Source organism: Hypanus sabinus, chromosome 1, assembly GCF_030144855.1.
Source record: "Hypanus sabinus isolate sHypSab1 chromosome 1, sHypSab1.hap1, whole genome shotgun sequence".
NCBI classification, from domain to species: Eukaryota; Metazoa; Chordata; class Chondrichthyes; order Myliobatiformes; family Dasyatidae; genus Hypanus; species Hypanus sabinus.
The window spans coordinates 138,463,529-138,484,515 of NC_082706.1; the positions used below are offsets into that span (position 1 = coordinate 138,463,529).

General features: G+C 41.2%; 2 protein-coding genes and 1 non-coding gene across 6 annotated transcripts in view; 2 read left to right on the forward strand and 1 right to left on the reverse strand.

Moving 5' to 3' along the window:
• Positions 1-8,370, reverse strand: part of si:dkey-284p5.3 (uncharacterized protein LOC557830 homolog) — a 38,851-nt gene extending 30,481 nt beyond the window's left edge. For 2 of the 4 annotated variants that reach the window (XM_059977027.1, XM_059977013.1), the window contains exons 1-3: positions 8,252-8,370; positions 5,929-6,102; positions 484-3,366 (exon numbers count right to left, since the gene is read on the reverse strand). In XM_059977027.1, coding sequence (XP_059833010.1) covers positions 484-571 — 88 coding nt within the window. In that variant the 5' untranslated portion in view covers positions 572-3,366; positions 5,929-6,102; positions 8,252-8,370. Of the gene's footprint in view, positions 1-483; positions 3,367-5,928; positions 6,103-7,909; positions 8,091-8,251 lie in introns of those variants that run through there. The other 2 variants (XM_059977022.1, XM_059977034.1) reach the window with 2 other exon arrangements.
• On the forward strand, positions 8,367-16,482 carry rpl30 (ribosomal protein L30). Its single transcript, XM_059977070.1, has 4 exons — positions 8,367-8,540; positions 13,562-13,707; positions 15,825-15,955; positions 16,376-16,482. Exons 1-4 carry the CDS (start codon positions 8,520-8,522, stop codon positions 16,423-16,425), a joined length of 348 nt encoding a protein of 115 aa, XP_059833053.1. The 5' UTR covers positions 8,367-8,519; the 3' UTR covers positions 16,426-16,482.
• Positions 16,059-16,189, forward strand: LOC132402574 (small nucleolar RNA SNORA72). Its single transcript, XR_009514958.1, has one exon. It is a non-coding gene; the product is annotated as a small nucleolar RNA SNORA72 (small nucleolar RNA).
• Positions 16,483-20,987: the final 4,505 nt, after the last annotated feature.

Genomic DNA, 20,987 nt, shown 5'->3' on the forward strand with positions numbered 1-20,987 from the left:
TTTGAGATCAGTTTTCCTTCCACTAGATGAGCTGCCAAACATAGCTGACGAGCCCCATCTGCTCACAGTGACTTAGTTCAAGGTGCCAGTAACCTGCCTTTGCCACTTCTGAAGTAGAAATAGCTCCACTGGGCTTAGTAGCCACATATGAAGACCAGGAGCTGGACTTAGTTAACAGAGACACACACCATCAGGAGCATTTAATAGGTAGAGGGAGCTTATCCCCATTACCAACCCCACCTATAACAACCTTACGGAACCTAATAATCTATTAATTGCAGTTGGTTAATAACAAAACTTGACAGGACAAAACATTTTTAAGAGAATCTTTTTGAAAGATTACTGAAAAGGTGACTTTTAACAACAGTCCAAAACTGTATAAACAACACATATCAAAAAATGTATGGCAAGCACAAAATGCTGGTGTGTTTTATCACTGGCCTCTGTGAGCTCCAGTAAATCTGTCTACAGAGAAGTACTTACCACGCTTGCTGGCTCCATTCCTCTCCTGTTTGGAGCTTGGTCTGTTACAGTCCTGCAGTTGGGTCTGTGTACTACTTGAACAACCCATTGAATCTGCTCCAAGAACAGACTGCCACAGCAAATAGGCAGGTTTGCCAGCCAGAGAAAAAGAATCGGCCCAAAGAATTTGACTTGGCAAATAAAAATATTCAATAAAACCTCATAAAGGTGGTGGTGCCTTGCTCTATCGTTACTATACCTGGGAGAAGAAGCAGCAAATGGGAATTGTCCAGCTGCTTGGAGCAAGTTGTTCAAACAGACAAGCTGTTTTCTCAACACCCGTACAACTTTATCCCCCATTAACCTCGTCTCCGCTTCAGCAGAGACACAATGATGTGCAGTGTTGTGATCGGTTGCCATATGAGCAGGATATAATCTGCCTGACTAAAGATGGATTGACTTACATTGTCCTGACTGATAATGAACTGTTAGCATGAAGTGCACACTAGGAATGGCAGCCCAGTACGCTATCAATATTTTACCAAAAATGTTCCTTGTTCCCTTTTAGTTTTAACCTTCATCCAGTGCTCGGCTGAAAAGAAATATTATGATAGTGAGGCCAGTACTGTTGGCCATTGTAGCAGAGGATTTTGTTGATGATTTTTTCTGAAACAATAACAGATCCTGAGTGAATTGCTGTACTGAGGGAGCATTGCTCAGTCAGACGAGCAATATTAAAAGAGTGCTGCATTGTTGGAGTTGTATCCACAGAGTGCTCCAGTGACAGAGGGTCATTCTGTTGGTGCACTGTACTGTTGGAGTTGTTCAATCCAGAAAAGTGTGGGAAGGTTCTTAGCAGTGGGGAGGAACAGAGGGATCTTGATGTCCACGACAGTAGATCCCTCGAAGTTGCCATGCAGGTTGATAGGATGGTTAAGAAGGCATATGGTGTGTTGGCTTTATTTGTCATGGGATTGAATTCAAGAGAAGTGAGATAATGTTAGATCATACTTGGAGTACCGTGTTCAGTTTTGGTCGCCTCATTATAGGAAGGATGGGGAAGCTTTAGAAAGGGTGCAGAGAAAATCTACCAGGATGCTGCCAGGATTGGAGATCATGTCTTATGAGGATAGTTTGAGTGAGCTAGAGCTTTTCTCTTTGGGGCTAAGGAGGATGAGAGATGACTTGATTGAAGTGTATAAGATGATAAAAGGCCTGTACTATTCTATGTTCTATGTACCCAGGGAGTATTCCAATGACATAGTCATACTGTCAGAGTATTGTACTGTCAGAGATGTACCCAGGGAATGTTACAGTGAGAGCAAATTCTGATTGAGTATTGTACTGATCTCTAATCCAAGGAGAAGGAGCATTCAGGATCATATTAAGAATTTGGAGGTCATCAACCCGAAACACAATGGTGTCTGGCAGATGTGTCATAGACCACCTAACAAACCACCCATCTACCCCTGACACCACCTGTTCAGAAACCTGATTACAGAGGGAAAGAAGCTATTTCTCAATCATTGAGTGTGGGACCTCAGGCTCCTGTACCTCCTCACCAATGATAGTTACAAGGAGTGGGCATGTTCCAGATGGTGAGACACATTGATGATTCCTTGAAATGTTCAATAAAATATTTTACACCCACTAAAGAAGCAAATCAGGATTATCCAAATGATGTGGGAAGTAAGAAGTATGTGAGATTTTTCTGCACTGAACATATTCTGAAACAACTATTTTGTCATTAATCTCATAGCTTTTTTTCTGACAGGATACATTATTTAAGCACGTTAACTTCTGAATATTTTCACTGCCTACCAACAAAGGTTGTCACTTCTAATATCCCAGACGAGAAACATTGAATGTAGCAAACACCCTGCTTTTCACATTAAGTTGTCAGACCAATCAACTGAGCTCTGAAATTACACATTATGATTGAAATGCTATGACATTAGAGGTTCATAACCATTATCAACGAGTTAACATAGATGGATAATTAATAACAAAGCCAATTGCTTCTACTGTACTTTGTTAACAGGGGTATTTAGTCTCTGACTTGTAGAAATGCTTAACAAACTCAATGCTTGCAGCTATATACCATCGTTCAAGATTTTTAGACACCCCGAGACATCCATACAATACTTTTGCCAAGACCCTTCATTAGGTCTTGATGAAGGATCTTGGCCTGAAATGTCGACTGTTTGTTCCCCTCCATAGATGCTGCCTGACTTACTGAGTTTCTCCAGCATTTTATGTGTGTTGCTCCAGATTTCCAGCATCCGCAGAATGTCTAATGTCCAAAACATCTATTATCTTGTAATAAGTGCAGAAAACTTTATTTAGCAGGAAACCTAATAAACTCCCACAAAGTGATAATGACAAGACTGTAAACACAAAAGAAATTCTGCAGATGCTGGAAATCCAGAGTAACAGCAAAAAATGCAGCAGATAAGACAGCATCTATGGAAAGGAAGCCGACATTTTGGGCTGAGAGCCTTCATCAGGCCAGAAGGGAAGTAGGAAGAAGCCAGAATAAGGAGAAGTGCAAACTAGAAGGTGATAGGTGAAGCCAGGTGGATGAGCGAGGGGGGATGAAGTGAGAAGCTGGGAAGTGATCAGTGGAAAAGGCTGAAGAAGAAGGCATCTGATAGCAGAGGAGAAAAAAATCACTGGTAGTTAGAGAAATCAATGTTCATGCCATCAGGTTGGCCACTTTATCTATCTGTGCTGCCACCTTCAGGGATCCTTGGTTTTGTACTCCATGAGTCAGTCCTCTGTTCATGAAAATTCCCCAGGGCTCTGCCATTCATTATCTTTGTTCTTGAGACTCAAGAAACAACAGACACTGGAATCTGGAGCAACACACAAACTACTGGAGGAACCCAACAGGTCAAGCAGCATCTGTGGAGAGAAATGGACAGTTGAAATTTTGGGTTGAAACCTTTCATCAAGAAATATAAAAAAATAAATAAAGTAGTGAAATAAGAGAGCAAAATAGTGAGATGCTGTTCGTGGATTTAGTCTGTTCAGAAATAGTAGAGGGGAAGAAGCTGTTTCTAAAGTGTTGAATGGTGTTTCTTCAGGCTCCTATACCTCTTTCCTGATGTTAGTAATGAAAAGGGGGCATGTCCTGGATGGTGAGGGCCCTTAGTGATAGATACCAGCTTCTTAAGGCATTGCCTTTTGAAGAATTCCTCAAAGGTGAGGAGGCTAGTGCCCATGACCGAGCTAGATGAGTCTATAATCCTCTGAAGCTTTTCCCAATCCTGTGCATTGATGCCTCCACACAAGATAGTGGTGCAATCAGTCAGAAAGCACTCCACGGTACTCATAGAAATTTGCTAGAATCTTTGGTGACATAGCAAAATACCATTTTTGGTGTCATCTACTCATATGTCATTACTACTCATCTTCTTCGCTTCTATCCACATTGGTAACATATACCATGCATAATATAATAAACAGCAAGGATCTCAGCAAAGATCCCTGTGATATACTAGTGATCACAAGTCTCAAAGCACAAAAAAAAAAATCCTCCATAAAACCTATCATGTATTCTAATCTCCTCTCATCTTCCTTTCTGGAAAAAGAACAACCCCAAACCACCAGTCTGACAAAATAAAATATTCCTCTCTAGAACCATATAAAACCTTATATTTTCACCATAGTAATGTCATTAGATAAACATGAAATTTTACCGGTGTATTTTGCTGAGCACTAATTATGGCTTGCAATGCCATTAAAAACTCGAGTTATGCTACAAGATTTTTGGAGTGTTTTATAGTGAGACCAGTTCAGAAATACTCCAGAGTCATGTCAGTTGAAGATTACAGTGCAGATCCAGTGACAGGGACTTCAGTATTTCTGTATGAAGCTGTGGTGTTGTCCGTTGTATCCAACAATGACAGGAAACCTGTGTAGGAGTGATTTTTAAAGTGGAAAAGCCATTGGACAGATGCAGTTCCACTCTCTCGATTCAAAAGTCTAGGTCCAGAGGTACAAACAATCGTCACAAACAGGGGTCTTCTTTGGCTGCAGGGGATGACCATGACGTTTTTGCTGCCTTGTCATGCCCTTCACTCTCAACGGAGTGTTGCAGTTCTGCCTTCTCACTGTAGATCTCATTCACCCAGGCTGCCAAAGCAGACTTTGCATGCTAGGACAGAAATGTCCCTATCTCACCAGGGTATGCGGCCCCTCATATCCTCAACTGGTCTAGCCTGCCTGTGGAAGGGTGTGGCCCCTGTCCTACATAAACAATTACTTGGAGCCAAGATGACCAGTGGGGACCAAAAATGAGTGAGCTGCCCCAGAATGGACACAACAAGCCCCTTCACCAGAGGTACTATCCCTCCCTTGGACACTCCATACACCCCTATAATAAACTACATATGTACAAAAACCCTTATTTTCTCTCAGCTTTAAGCCTTGGCTAGGTTAATATAAAGAGGAAAATGATAATGGATAGTGTTACATCTGTAGAGGGCAGAGTGCAAATAGGAAAGCAGCATGCAATGGTCTTGAAGAGGTAGATTGTGAGGTCAAGAGTTTAGTTTGTTTGTACAAGAGGTCTGCTAGTTCACTCTTCATACACGGTCATCAGAAGTTTTGAAGTGAGGGTACTTCAATCAGGCCCTCTGCTCGAGTACAAAAGGCAGCGATGGGTCAGTAAGTGAGAAGGAGCTTTGACCAGCAGCCATTCAGTGTTTACGATTGATTAGCAAGAGCAAGTTAAAGGAAGGCAGGGACAAGTGCAGCAGCCATCGTCTGAGAGGACAGAGTCACAGTGGTGATCTTGAGGGTTTAGCTCTTTGAGGCTTCTACAAAGAGAGGCTTCAGTCAGAGAAAACTAAAAGAATAGGAAAGCTCAAGGTTAAGTTTTTTTTCCTTCTCTCCTTTATATCTGCTCAGCTAGGATAGTAGAGATGCCAAGGAGGATAGTGGGATGCTCTCGCAGGATGTGAGAGGACAGGGACACCTCCAGTATCCTTGACAACTACAACTGTGAGAAGTGAATCCAGCTGCAGCTTCTAACAATCCACGTTAAGGTGTTGGAACTGGAAATGGATGAACTCCGGATCATTCGGTAGGTTGAAGGGGTGATAGACAGGACATTTAGAAAGGTAGTTACACCGAAGGTGCAGGACACAAGAGACTGGGTGCCAGTCAGGAAGGAGAAAGGAGCCAGTGCAGAGTACCCCTGTGGCCATCCCCTTCAACACTTTGGGTACTGTCAGGGGGTATGACCTAAAAGAGGAAAGTCATGTGGTCAGGTCTCTGGCACTGAGTCTGCCTCTATGATGTAGAAGGAAAGTGGGGAGAACAGACACACTGTGATGATAGGAGATTCTTTAGGTAGGGGAACAGAAAGGAATTTTCACAGCAACAACCTGGCATACAACATCAGTAAGATGAAAGAGCTGATTGTGGATTTCAGGAAGGGTAAGACGAAGGAACACATACCAATCCTCATAGAGGGATCAGAAGTGGAGAGAGTAAGCTGCTTCAAGTTCCTGGGTGTCAAGATCTGATTCGTGTTGAGGATGAATCCTTCTTTATATTTACAAATAAAAGATCCAGGCGTGTTAATACAGATCTGCTCATATCCGTGGCTAATCACCCCACAAACGTTGGTATCTGTAACCAATAAAAATGTTGACAAACAATAATTAATAAATAACCTGCAGAGGGTTGTAAATCTGGTCAGCTCCATCTTGGGCACTAGCCTACAAAATACCCAGGACATCTTTAAGGAGCAGTGTCTCAGAAAGGCAGCATCCATTATTAAGGACCTCCAGCACCAGGGCATTCCCTTTTCTCACTGTTACCATCAATTAGGAGATACAGAAGCCTGAAGACACACACTTAGCGATTCAGGAACAACCTCTTCCCCTCTGCCATCTGATTTCTAAGTGAATATTGAAACCTTGGATACTCCCTCACTTTTTAAAATACATATTTCTGTTTTTGCATGATTTTTAGTCTATTCAATGTACATATACTGTAATTTATCTATTTATTTATTATTTTATCTTTTCTTCTTCTATATTCTGTATTGCATAGAACTGCTGCTGCTAAGTTAACAAACTTCACAACACATGCTGGTGGTAATAAACCTGATTCTGATTTTCTAAATGGAAAGGAAATACAAAAAACCTGAGGTGCAAAGGGACTTGGGTGTCTTTGTGCAGGATTCCCTAAGGGTGAATTTGCAGGTTGAATCTGTGGTGAGGAAGGCAAATACAATGTTAGCATTCAGTTCAAAAGGACTAGAATATAAAAGCAAGGGTATGATGGTGAGACTTTATAGAGCATTGGTGAGGCCTCGCTTGGAGTATTGTGAGCAGTTTTGGGCCCCATATTTTAGAAAGGATGTGCTGAAACTGGAGAGGGTTCAAAGGAAGCTCACAAAAATGATTCCAGGATTGAATGGCTTGTCATATGAAGAACTTTGATGGCTATAGGCCTATATTCACTAGAATTCAGAAGAATGAAGGGTAACCTCATTGAAACCTACCAAATGGTGAAAGGCCTTGCTAGAGTGTATGTTTATACGATGTTTCCTAAGGTGGAAGAGTCTAAGACCAGAGCCTCAGAACAGAAGGGTGTCCTTTTAGAATGGAGATGAAGAAGCATTTCTTTAGCCAGAACTTGGTGAATCTGTGGAATTCTTTGTCACAGGCATCTGTGGAGGCCAAGTTTTTGTGTATATTTAAGGCAGAGGTTGATTGATTCTTGATTTGTTCAGGCATGAAGGGATATGAGGTGAAGGCAGGAGATTGGGGCTGTGAGGAAAATCGGATTAGCCATGATGAAATGGTGGAGCAGACTCAATGGGCTGAATGGCCTAATTCTGTCCCTATATCTTTTGGTCTTACAGTAGTCTGAAACCTACTGAATATTGAAGGGTCCGGGTAGGGTGGACATGCAGAGGATGTTTACAATAGTGGAAAAGTTTAGGATCAAAGGGCATCAGAATACAAATAAGTTCTTTTAGAATAGAGAAGATTTGCATTAGCCAGAGGGTGGTGAATTTGTGGAATATTTAAAGTGGAGTTTGATAGGTTCTTAATTAGTAAGGGCATCAAAGGTTTTGGGGAGAATGCAGGAGAATGAGACTGAGAGTTAAAGTAAATCAGCCATGATCAAATGGTGTGGTGACTTGTTAGGAAGAATGGTCTAATTCTGCTATGATTTAATAACAATGGGATAGAAGTTGTCCTTGAGCCTGTGGTAAGATGGAGTCCGTGGAGGGGAGGCTTGTTTTTGTGATGGACTGGCCCGTGTACACAACTCTGCAGCAAGTTCACAATCCTTGGTTTGCAGTACCATCTGGATTGGATTAGGAAAGCATAGTATTGTATAATATATATTTATCTTGTGAATGCTGCTTATGTTATGTTACGTGCCTGTGATTCTGCTGCAGATAAGTTTTACATTGTACCTGTGCATACGTGTACTAATTTGCACTTTGAAGTGTCCTGGCTGTCCTCATATGCAGATCTACTTTAGGAGACCTGATGAAGGGTATCGGCCCAAAACGTTGACTCTTTACTTTTTTGCATAATGCCTCCATCTTTTTGTGTGTGTTGCTTTGCACCTTATTCTTGATGCAATCAACACATTTTACCTTTACAATAGTAAAATCAAATGTGGGCGAGTAGCATTGGTGTCATTTATTAAAAAAATAAACAAAACCAAGGAAGGTCAAACTATGAAGAGGAAATATAAATAAAACATTTTAAAGTGCGTTAAGATTAAAATTTGGGCCCTGGCCTGCGGTTACCACGCAGCGCGGCGGAGCATCAGTCTTCACCCCCATTCGCCCATGCGCTAATCTCTTGCCAAGTCTCGCGATGGCCGCCGGCTGAAAGGCAGGGGATTGTGGGAGGCCCTTCCTTTCTCTCTCCAGCCATATTGGGCTTCGCTCGCCGTTCGGCTCCCTCCGCCTCGCGGGTCGCTCCCTAGCTTCCCTCCGCGCCTCCTCCACTCACACTCGCACTTTACGTTGACCCAGTCACCGGAGAGTTCAAGCGGGAACCGCAGCGGATACAATGGTGGCGGCAAAGAAGACGGTGAGTCCCTCCTTCCCTCCCCAACCGGGCCTCGGGCCTGGTTCACGTGGAGAGGCGGCGGCGCGCTCCAGGGCCCGGGAATCGGGTCTCCTCAGCCTGCCGCCCAGCACTCCCTACATAGGCAGTTGGCTCTGTATTTGGGCTTGGAGAATCCTGCGAAGGTGCGGCTGTGAAGGGACAGCGAGTCCGATCAGTACTGGATCCATAAAAGATGATTTTTTTTCTGGCTGTCATCGTAGCCATCATTTCTTTAGCATTTAAAAATATTTCAGAACATGAAGCATTTTAACATTGGTGTGGGTTCTTCTGCTTACAACATCTGAACCGAACATGATGCTAAGAAAAATGAAATGTTTTGGGCCTATACATCACCCATATCCTGCCATAATCTATATATTTACAAGGTCTTTAACGCCACTAGCAAATCTCCCTTCTTTTGATAGTCTGTCACTATCAGTCTCTGTTTAAAAACTTGCACGTCTTTAACCCTCACAACTTACATGCATTCCCTTTAGTATTTGATATTGGTTGGCATTACGGAGTTGGGCCAAAAGGCCTGTTTCTATGCTGTATAACTGTGGCATTAATACTTGAGGTCCAGGATAGGAGCCCCACTGCCGTAGTCGTCGCGATCCTTTGCTTATCACTAGCCAAAGGCTGCTGAATCGTGTCCAAGGCCTTTGCTGGTGCAGAATATATTTATTGAGGTAGTCTCAAACATGTAAACATTAATTTATGCGTAGAGGGTTTTTTGTGTAAAAGATTAGCAGTAGATTTAACAATATTAGGTGGTTTAAATTGGGTGATTTTTATTATTACTTTGTTTGGTCATTGATCTTCAGACTGAATTTAACCAGGGGTCCTGGGAAACATACTGATTTTCCCTGTTAGGCCTTTACAAAAAGTGCTAACCTTGTTTGAGACTTCTCTTCTGAATCCCAAATAGAGGTTGTTTCTTACCTACATCAAAGTGTGCACTGTTCCTCCCAAGGCTTCACTGAATCTTGTCTAAGAGGCTGATCTTCATCTGTTGGTAGGAATGCAGGAAAAGGCCCAAGGTAATGTTATGTCTTTACACTGTACTACTGCCACAAAACACATTTTGTGCCATATACGACAGTGATAATGCGACTGTGCAAGTTGAGAGTGACAAGTGCTTAGCTTCACCTTCAGCCACATGATTCAGTGAGGTCATTAGTCCTGTATTGGAGAAATTAGTGATGAATCTGCTGTTTACGTCCACCACATACCCAAATCACAATCTCTCATCATTTAGATATCAGGCTCATTTTATTTTTTGGTACCTTCAAGTAATTTATATGAAATATAAAAGTTTGATTCACTTGAACTGATCCCAGCAGCACCTCTCCACAACCAATAAACAATTCATCTATTTCCTGTTAACCCAGCAACCTTTTCTATCTATGTCCTAAAATCATAGTGATCTGTTTTTGGGAGCAAAGCCATGCAGGTGCTTGAAATTTGGAAATAAGCCTGTTGACCAAAAGCATCTTCTGTTCACTAAGGTTGCATAGCTGGAGTATTTCCAACTTTTTGATTTTATTGTTTTATACCCATTTAATTACTCCTTTGGAATATTCTGAATTGTTTTAACTTTACTCTTCTGTTATTGAAATACACTTTATTGTCTGCATGCTTCTTAATTGTGACACCCTGCATTTGGCCAAATAATTGATACATTACAAAATTTGAGGAACCTGGCACAACTCTGCAATCCACACCACTCAGTCATCAAAATGCTTGTTGACCATCTTCCTTTGCATATTATTCCTGAGTCAGCTTTGAATCCAGTTTGTTACATCTAGGTTCTGTGGACTTTTTGAAATGAAGGGTGTGATCTTTAAAATAAGCTGTTGCTAGTAAGGTAGGTCAACAAAGAGAATAGATGGATGAATAAGAAAATGCAAGTTCGAATAAGGTGGTAGTCTATCCAGAACTACTGAATAGGTATTTCTAAGTAGGATAGGCTCCATGAACATAAGTAGGTGGTTCTCCATGAGGTATTGGTGTAAAATAATTCATCTTTGGCTCATACGGTAAGGTTATTGTAAGTTTGGTTGTACAGAAGCTGAGGGAGCAGATGTCATTGAAACTTGATCAGAATCAGTTTTATTGTCATCAGCATGTGTCATGAAGTTTAACTAATGCGGCAGCAGTGCAATGCAATACACGATAACATAAGGAAAAAGGTAAATCAATTAAAGTAAGTGTATATTTGTATTAAATAGATGAAAAATAGTGCAAAACAAATATTTTAAAAAGTGAGTTAGTGTTCATGGGTTCACTGTCCATTTAGGAATCTGATGGCAGAGGGGAAGAAGCTGTTCCTGAATTGTTGAGTTTGTGCTTTCAGGCTTTTGTACCTCCTCCTTGACAGTAACAATGAGAAGGGGGCATGCCCTGGGTGATGGGATCCTTGATTGATGTTGCCTTTCTGAGGTACCATTCCTTGAAGATGTCTAAGATGTTGACTGATTTTGCAACTTTTTGTAGCTTCCTTTGCTCCTATGCAGTAGCCCCCTCCCCATACCAGATGGTGTTGCAGCCTGTCAGAGTAAGTACCTGGTACCTCTATAGAAGTTTGTGTTTTAGTTGACAAGCCAAATCTCTTCAAACTCCTAAAACGCTGACATGACTTTATTGCTGCATTGATATGTTGGGACCAGGTTAGATTCTCAGAGGTCTTGACACCCAGGAACCTGAAATTACCACTTAACAGTAAAGTTAGTGGAAGGGTCATGAAAGGAATTGAAGCTATTATTGTCTATCTGAAACCACATATTTGGTAAGCACAAGTGAAAAATGAAGGCCAAGATAAATCTTTACAGGTCACCTGTAGTAATGACACCAATAAGTAATTGCAGGCTACTTTGTAGCCTTGATTGGGGAGACATTCAGAGGGAAGAATGAGTATGGCTGTTCTCTTACTGTTCTCTTAATCGCATGGTATGCTAATAGTAACATTAAGAGTTAATTTTGTAGTACTTTGTATGGGAATTCTGAACAGAGGCCTAAACGTGGTAATCGGGATAAGTTGGAAATGAGAGGGCTCTTTGAAAGTGAGGGTGATGCTTGTGATGGTTACTAGTGAAGAAAGCAGGATTTTCATTAAAGACTAGAATGATCGTGGACATTTAGGTTGAAGGGAAAAGGTCTTTTGATGTAGCTAAGGCTGGTGGTGAATGGCCAATCCTAGCTGTGTTGCCTCATCTGTTGTGAATTCATTTGGGCTACCTGTAAAGCTAGTGTAAGAGTGGGCAATGACAGACGGCTGGAGTAGCCAAGTCCTTCAGGCCACTTCTCATTCACATCCTTGAAAACACTTCACCATGCTCTTCCCGGGCACTTTCACTTTGTAGTTCAAATCTATTAAACTGTTTCTTCCTCCTCAGTTTTATGGTACAGAGAATTCCAAAGCTTCATTAACCTTCAAAAAAATAAATTCCTGCTCATTTGTATTAAACAGACAGTGCTACCAAATTCTGAAACCTCTGCTGGGGAGACAGCTTCTCACAATTCATGCTATTAACTGCCCTTGAGTTCTTGTTTCAATGATCTGTCTTTCTTGCAAATTATAGTGGATGTAGGTCCAGCTGACATTCCTTCACATTACCCCCTTTGTTGCAGAAATCAGATACAGTCGGCCCTCCTTATCCGCGGGGGATTGGTGGATACCAAAATTCGCGGATGCTCAAGTCCCTTATTCAACCTGTCAATCCAGTGGACCTTGGGACCCAGCAGAACCTTATTTAACCTGTCTCAGAGCGATGAACATTAGGACGCGGTGTCAGAGCTCTGAATGTGCAGTGTTTCTGTTCACGAAAATAATCACAATGACGGTTGAAAATAAAGTGGAAATAATAAAGTGATCGGAAAGAAGTGAAACACCATCGGTCATTGGAAAAGCGTTAGGCTAGGTCAGTCAACAATCAGAACAATTTTAAAGGATAAAGTGTGAAAGGCCCTGCCCTGATGAAAGCTATAATTGTTACTAAGCAACACAGTGGTTTAATTATTAGGTTTTGGGGTTTTGAGTTTTTGATCCTCCACATCAACCAAGCATGGTGGAGAGTGCACTAGGGAGCGATCTGTCCCGAGTCCTGAGAACTTCTATTTCTGAGGTTAAGTGTTTTATATGCATAGAAAGATAAAATATATACCAAGACAAATGTTTGACTAACTGACGCTTTATAATACTGGATGTACCTGTTCCGACTTACTTAGTAAGAGAACTTCCGATTTTTTTCCAATTCCAATGCACCATAACCCACGCACATCCTCCGGTATACTTTAAATCATCTCTAGATTACTTATAATACCTAATACAATGTAAATGCTATGTAGATAGTTGTTAAACTGCATTGTTTAGGGAATAATGACAAGAAGAAAAGTCTGTACATGCTCGAACAACAAGTGCTGGAAGAGCACTTCCGGGTTTTCACTATTAGTGGTTGGTTGAATTCACATATGCGGAATTTGCAGATAAGGAGGGCCAACTGTACGTGAATCTTTCTAGCCCAGTGCATTAATAGGGTTAGGACATCCAAAGTAGAAACAAAAGTGGTTGATAACTGCAGAAATGACTTGTATGTTTAGGGTATGAGGGGGCTGGGTCAGTGGTTTCCCTATCAATTTCTTTCCAGGCACGGTGTGTCCAATGATGTAAGGAGTCTTTTTTTTAGTGTATTAGACATACTAACTAGGATGTTAACGAGCCATGGTTACTGTTCATAGTCTTGGCACATCTGGCAAAAAGTCCATCTCTGGTTGGTTGTTACCTTGCCCAGCAGTAAGATCCTTGTGGAGTGATATTAAGGCCCTGCTGCAGGCACTTTTGGATGTATATCTGAGGCCAGTAACTTAGTAGATTTCATGCCTGCATTTTGACCGATACTGGACATCAAACCATTGAAGTAATAATGGTGCCTTGGAGTTGGTTGAGCATTCTGGTTTGCATTTTTGATTGCATTGGTATTTAAAATGAATTTTTTTTAATGCAGAAAAAGTCTTTGGAATCCATCAATTCCAGGCTTCAGCTGGTAATGAAGAGTGGTAAATATGTGCTCGGTTACAAACAGACGTTGAAAATGATTCGTCAAGGCAAAGCCAAGCTGGTTATTCTTGCTAACAACTGTGCAGCCTTGAGGTGAGTTACAGCTATTTTGAGATGGATAATACATTATAGCATATGTTAGTTATTTTTGTCTCATTTTTGACATTGTTGCAATTTAGAAACAAAAAATTCTCAGCATTTGGAGTGAGAAATACTTCATGTTGATTGCCTACTGAACTTTCAAAAGTCACAAATTATTAAAAATTGTGAAGAGGGAGGTGAAGTAGATGCCTGTGATAGGTTGAAGATCTGGAAAAATTGATTAGTGCACTGGTGGTAGTGCTCAGTCAAACGGTGTTATGGAGAAGGGAATAATAAAAGGCCATACTGCAAGAACAGTACATGGAAGAGTACAAATTCTCATGTCACTAGAAAAGGGGAAAATGGTAGAGGTACAAGAGGGAAAGACCTGAGTTACTGAAATTTAAAAAGTGCCTATCTAGCAGCATCTGAGAGGGGATCAGCAGGAACATTTCAAAGATAAAAGATATTCTTTTAAAGATCAGGATCTCTATATTTAGCAGTATTCATCTTCCCATCAACCCTGACCAGATTTCCAGTCCCTGCTGCTGAAAAGGATTCCCATAGCATGATGCTACCTCCACCATACTTTACAGTAGGGATGATGTTACCTGACTGATTAGATTTGTGCCACACATACTGCCGTGAGTTGAGACCATACGGTTCCACTTCAGTCTCATCTGACCATAAGATCTTTTTCAGCATCTTTATAGTATCTTCTAAGAGATACTTTGCGAAATCTTTATGGGTAAGTGTGTGCTTTTTTTAAGCCAGGGCTTCTTCCTTGCCACTGTTCCGTTTTTGTGCAAGGCCTTAGAGATGTGGAGCCATGAACTTCATCTCCAGTTGCAGCTCACTCAGACTGTTGACATCACAGTAGCCTCTATTATAAATGCCATTCTTCTCTGAAGACTTAAGTTGGAAGGAGTGGCCTGACCTAGGTAGTAATGTGGTCGTGGTTTCATATATTTTCCATTTTTTCATGATGCACTACACTGAGCTGCGAGGTATGTTCAGTGCCTTTAAGGTGGTCTTGTACCCTTCCCAGATTTCTGCTTCTCTATTATCATTTCCTTGACTTGTCTTGAATGCTTTGTCTTTTTGGTTTGGTCTGTTGAAAATCTACCATGCTATTATATCTTTGGGGGGGGGGGGGTATTTAGTCTTATGAATTCATTGAAAACAGGTGATCCTCCAATTTTCTACATCAAGTTGAGTTGGTAAGGTATACTGTATATTGCACCTGAGGAAAGTTGGCGTAATTACAGAAAGGATTACAAAAGGACCTCAATTATGGTTTTTAATTTTTTAGTAAATTGTTGACAAACTTTGAATTTTTTCTTTTGATTTAACATGATGCACAATGCCTTGTCAATTAGCTCAAACAAGTTCTTCTTACATAAATTATAAATTTAGAAAATGAGACAGTAAATTGAAAATAGTTGGGGCTGAATACTTTCTCAAGGCTCTGTAGGCTCAAGTATATTCTTTGATATAGAGAATAAGCCTGAATGCAGTAATCCCAGTGCGGTCTTGCCTGCATTCTGTAAAGTAGCACTAAGACTTCCTTATTTTTATACTCCATGCTGTGTAGTAAAGGCCAACATTACTCGGCCTTCACAATTACTTGTCACCAGCAAATATGACTGCAGTGCACTCAGTTTCTTGTGCATTCGAGTCTTTAATATCGATTGTAAATGGCTCATTAATAAAGTTCAGTTTAGAATTCAGAAATTGGTAGTATGAAAAGGCCTGTACTGATTTGGCTGTTGTGGTGGGGATTTGACTTACAATTTCTATTCTTTTGTGTTGCATTTCGGTGTTATTTTTAGTTTTCGTGGTATAAGTACATTGTAATAACTGGGTGGTAAGCAACTCCACCTGCATATGTTGGTTAGTATGTAATTTATACCAACAAGGCAGATTGATGTCTTTGCTTCTATTACGTAGTATCATGTTGAAATATTTCAAATGAAGAAATTCACTTCAGATGTAAAGCCTGGTTAATTTGTCATTCACGTGTAGTTGGTACATTTTGCTTCTGGCTTTGCATTTGGCTAATTGGCAGCCTTGTATTGGTAGAAGGTTGTATTTGTTACTGTTTTGATGGTGTATTATATTTGTTGCAGGAAATCAGAAATTGAGTACTATGCCATGTTAGCTAAGACTGGTGTACATCATTATAGTGGCAACAATATTGAGCTGGGTACTGCTTGTGGTAAATACTACAGGGTGTGCACACTGGCCATCATTGATCCAGGTAATTATACAATACTAAGACTACATTCAGATGCATGTGACTGGATCTGAATTCTCTAATCCAGTGTGTTAAAACTGCACGTGGTTATTGGTTACTTGTGTTATTGCGAATATTCTCGCTGGCTTGATTTTAATTTCTAGTCAAGTCAGGCTAGTCATTCGCTAGATTAATGCTGTGCTTATAGTCCACAGAACTGTTCATCAAGTTCTGTTGTAATATTTGCCAGCGACAACTTGGGTTTATTGCATTATGCCATGAAACTGTCAGATCTATGGGGCAAAAGCTTTAGTTGCAAAAGGAATCAAACAAATGTAAATGGGTTTGAGTTGTTCGTGCTATGCTTTTCTTCGGTTTAATTACTTGTTTAGCTGATAAAGAATGGTGAAATGAATTTGACATTTAATGGTTCTTTTTTTTCAGGTGATTCTGACATCATCAGAAGTATGCCGGAACAGATTAGTGAGAAATAAATTGCCTATGACACTTGAAATATTTTACAAATAAAAATGTTCAGTAAAAAGATGAAACTGTTTCAAGTTTTTAATAGCATGCTCCACACTTACACTTGTGACTTTCACAGGAAAATCATCAGATTTATTGAAGGTACATTCCCTTGAGATTCACTTAATCCAGGGATTTGATGACTCCTTGTGGTCTCCTGGCATTAGAGTTGTGCTAAGTGAAAGTTTCAGTGTAATGTATTGACTTTACAGCTCCTGTTCTTCAATAGAAAAGGGGGAGATGGAAACACCATTAATCCAATTAGAAAATAACTCAGTCAAGCTATATAGTGCAAACACGAGGAAATCTGCAGATGCTGGAAATTCAAATAGCAACACACACAAAATGCTGGTGGAACACAGCAGGCCAGGCAGCAAAGGGTCTCGGCCCGAAACCTCGACAGCGCTTCTCCCTATAGATGCTGCTTGGCCTACTGTGTTCCACCAGCATTTTGTGTGTGTTGTTGTAAGCTATATAGTCCCCATTTACAGTGGGGGGAAATAAATCAGCAATAATGGAATGGCAGAGTACTTGATGGACTAAATGGCCTGATTTGGGCCCTAAGTTTTATTGTCTAAATGGCAGTGGATTGATAATTAGTGTAACATTCAAGTAGTCAAGTAAACCTCCACTTACTTGCAAAGCTTCTCAAAAGTTCATCTATTTTGAGGAACTGAGCTCCAAGAAGAGAGACTATTACATATTTGTTTTTGCAGGTAAGTAGAATCTGTTGGAACTAAACTTTATTGCCAAGCTATAAAGGTATGAAACTTGTAATGGGGGTATAGAGGTGTTGAGGTATCAAGCTTTTGACAAGAATTAGCTGTGTGCTGCTGGGGTGAGAGAAGTGGAGTCAACTTGAACAAGTGCCTCATGAACTATTTATTTAAAGCTCTGTTGTATTTCTAACTCTGCATTTATGACTGCTTCTTGTACCAAGGCAACAAATATTCCCTGGTGAAGGTGGGAGCTGGACCACTACCTCTTCATGGTGACTTGGAGTTCAGTATTTCACAAATAGAGATGCTCAACTGCCCAGGCAGTTTAAGAAATTTTCGAGACACTTCAATGCTATTTGCTTCCGTTTCAACCACACGGGCAGTGCACTCATGTACTTACCACCCCATGCCTTTTAAAATCTCTTCTCTCCCCCAAACCCACCTCCACCCTTTACCCTGAATCAATTTTAAAAAATGCTGGCCTACTACATACATTTTATTCACTTACAGTTCGCTGGATTGCTAAAGCTTTTCTCCCTTATCATAACCCTATGTTTCCCAGCTCCATCTACCTCCAAGACCTGTTTGATTTATTTGTACTGCATTTGGTTTCATCACCACGACAATGACTTCTCAGTAATATTCATCCCCATGCCTCACGGTCATAACCACTATAATATCAGAAGACATGCATAATAAATGTGGTGGTTGATGCTTGACGGTGAAACAATCTCAATTTTGCACAATAAAGGATATATTTGTTGGTTAATCTTTGTATTTCTACATGAGTTTGAATCTGAAAAGCCAAAACTGCTTAGCATTTACCCTAATCCCTAGTCCTGTAAACAATTCAAAAACATGGATTGCAGACAGTCCCTGGATTACAGCAATGTTCTGAGAACTGTTCATAAGTGTGTGTGGAAGAGTCACAAAGAAAGTGGTGATGAGAAACTGAGCAGGTGTGGAAGAGTGGCTGCCAGCCAGCCTCACGGACTGAGCTAGTGAGTGAGTCTGCTCAATGTTTTTTGTTCAAATTGGGTGGGAGAGAAAACTGCCCCACTCCCACCTGGCAGAAACTGCCAGTTGCAAGCAAATCTATCCCACACAAAATGCTGGAAAAGAGTAGTCAATGTTTCGGGTTGAGACCCTTCATCAGGACAGGAGAAAAAAAAGATGGAAGGTCAGAGTAAGAAGATGGGGGAGGGGAGAAAAATACATTAGTGAAACCGGGAGAGGTGAAGTAAAGAGCTGGGAAGTAGATTGGTGAAAAAGGGCTGGGAGGCCGTGGCTTTACCAGAAGTTTGAAAAATGTCCTCCACAAAGAAAGGGGCTTTCCTTCCTCCACCATCAACACTGCCCTCACCCCATCAGCTTATATCTGTGACTGATCACCCCACAAAGTGCGGTATCTAGCCAATAAAAAATTTGAGCAAGTAAGGACTTTATCTTTCCTCTTTAATCTAGGCTGCTTCATATGACAATAAACCAATTACCCTTCAGCCCATCATTTCTGTGCTGACTGTAATGCCAGTCTAAACTAATCCCACCTGCCTGTACATGCTCTATATCCCTCCGTTCCTTTCCTTTTATGTGTATTTAAATTCCTCTGAAATCCCACTATTGTACCTGCTACTACCATCTCCACTGGCAGCCCGTTCCAGGCACTCGCCAATCTAAAGAAAACTTGCTGCACAATCTCAATAACTCTACCCCTCTCAAATCCTACATTTAATAGTATTTGACATTTACATCCCGGGAAAAAAGCCTCCAATTATCTAGCCTATCAGTGTCATCTGCTCTACCTTCATATCTACCCTAGTTGTTCAGGAAGGAGCACCTTCTCAAGGGCAATTTGTGCAGGTATTGACAGTGAGACTCAAGATTATATATTGGAGTGGATGAGGCCATTCAGCCCATTGATTCTATCATCTCCAAGTACATAAAGCAATCCTATGTCTCATTTTCTTGCAACCCCCTGCAACATTCTTTATTCATTCTGGCTTCTTCACCCTTTCCATTCCTGGTGAAGGTTTGGCCTGAAATATTGACTATTCCCTCTGTAGAAGGTGCCTGATCTGTTGAGTTCTTGCAGTATTTTGCATATGCTTGTCTCTTACATGGCCATCGCCTCTTCTGATTCTTTCACCACTTACCCATATTAATTTACAATATTGATTATCTTACTATCCATGGGATGTGGGAGGAAATGAGCACCCATATGAAACCCATGTGGTCACAGGAGAACGTGCAGATTTCACACTGAGAACACAAGATCTCCAGAGCTGCGAGTCAGTGACTCTACCCTTGCTGTGTGATACAAGGAGGAGTTAGCTCACAGACTCCCTCTGGTGCATCAGTGTAGCCGTGAGAATGCTCGGTCTTCCCTCAAGCTGCAGGGAAGACCGAGCATACGTAACCTTTGGACTAACAGGAGGGTTTGGCAATCCCCTGAGAAAGTGCTGGTGTCGCTGTGAGCTCTTGGTTGTGACTGAGAGGCTGAGCCCTGTCACAGGATCCCTTTGCTAGCTGAGGTCTGCTAATTTGGCACTGAGCTTGCTCGACCTCACACTTCTCTGTACCAGCAGTGATGTTGTCATCAGGCAGAAGTACAGTGTGTGATCCCATTACTACCTGAGGTGGAAATCTGCTGCTGGACTTCCCTGGGACTCCTCAACCCCCAACTCACTCAACTGTTTTCATTTCCTCCCTCCCTTCCCCCACACACATGATGCTGGACCAGCTGTGCCTTCAGCAGATTGTTTGTTACCCCTCTCCCCTTAGCTTACACCCTGTAACATCTTTCCATTCCTTCCCTCCTCACACTGTTCTAGCTGTGGGAATTACATATACAGCACATTACAGGCCCTTCGGCCCTTTTGTGCCAACCTTTTAAGCTGCTCTGATCAATCTAAAGCTTTCCTCCCACGTGACCTGTTTTTCTAACAGTCATGTGCCTATCTAAGACTATCTTAAATGTCCCTAATGAGTCTGCCTCTATCTCCACCCCAGCAACACATTCTACCCATCCACCACTCTGTGTAAACAACTTTGCCTCTGACATCCTCCCAATACTTTCCTCCAATCACCTTAAAAGTATCCTCCCTTTTATTAGCTATTTCCACCCTGGGAAAGAGACTCTTTGGCTGTCTACTAGATCTATGCATCTCACCAGAATCAGAATTAGGTTTAATATCACTGGCATTATGTCCGGAAGTTTGTTGTACCATTTTGTACACCTCTATCAAGTTGCCTCTCGTCCTCTCACTCCAAAAAGAAAAGCTCTAGCTCACTCAGCCTATCCTTAGCCTCCTGCTCTACTTGCTTTGTGCTAAGTGGCTAAATACCGCTCCAATGTGATATTTAAGGTTGCTGATAACACCGCTGTTGTTGGCTGAATCAAAGGTGGAGATAAATCTGCGTGTACAGTAGGAGGGAGATTGAAAATCTGGTGAAAAGGTGCCACAACAACAACCTCTTGCTCAATGATGGCAAAACCAAAGCTGGTTGACTACAGGAGGAAGATGCCTGTCCTCATTAGTGGATAGGAGGTGGAGGGGATCAGTGACTTTAAATTCCTTGATGTTACCATATCAGGATGTACAATCCAGAGAATCATTTTCTTGTGGGCATTCTCAATTAATGCAAGAAATGCAATAGAATCAGTGAAAGGCCACACCAAACAAGATGGACAGATATCCAATGTGCAAAAGAGGAAAGAACTGTGCAAATACAAAAATAAAGATAAATAATAAATAAACAAACAGTAAATATGGAGAACATGAGATGAAGAGTCCTTGAAAATGAGTCCATTG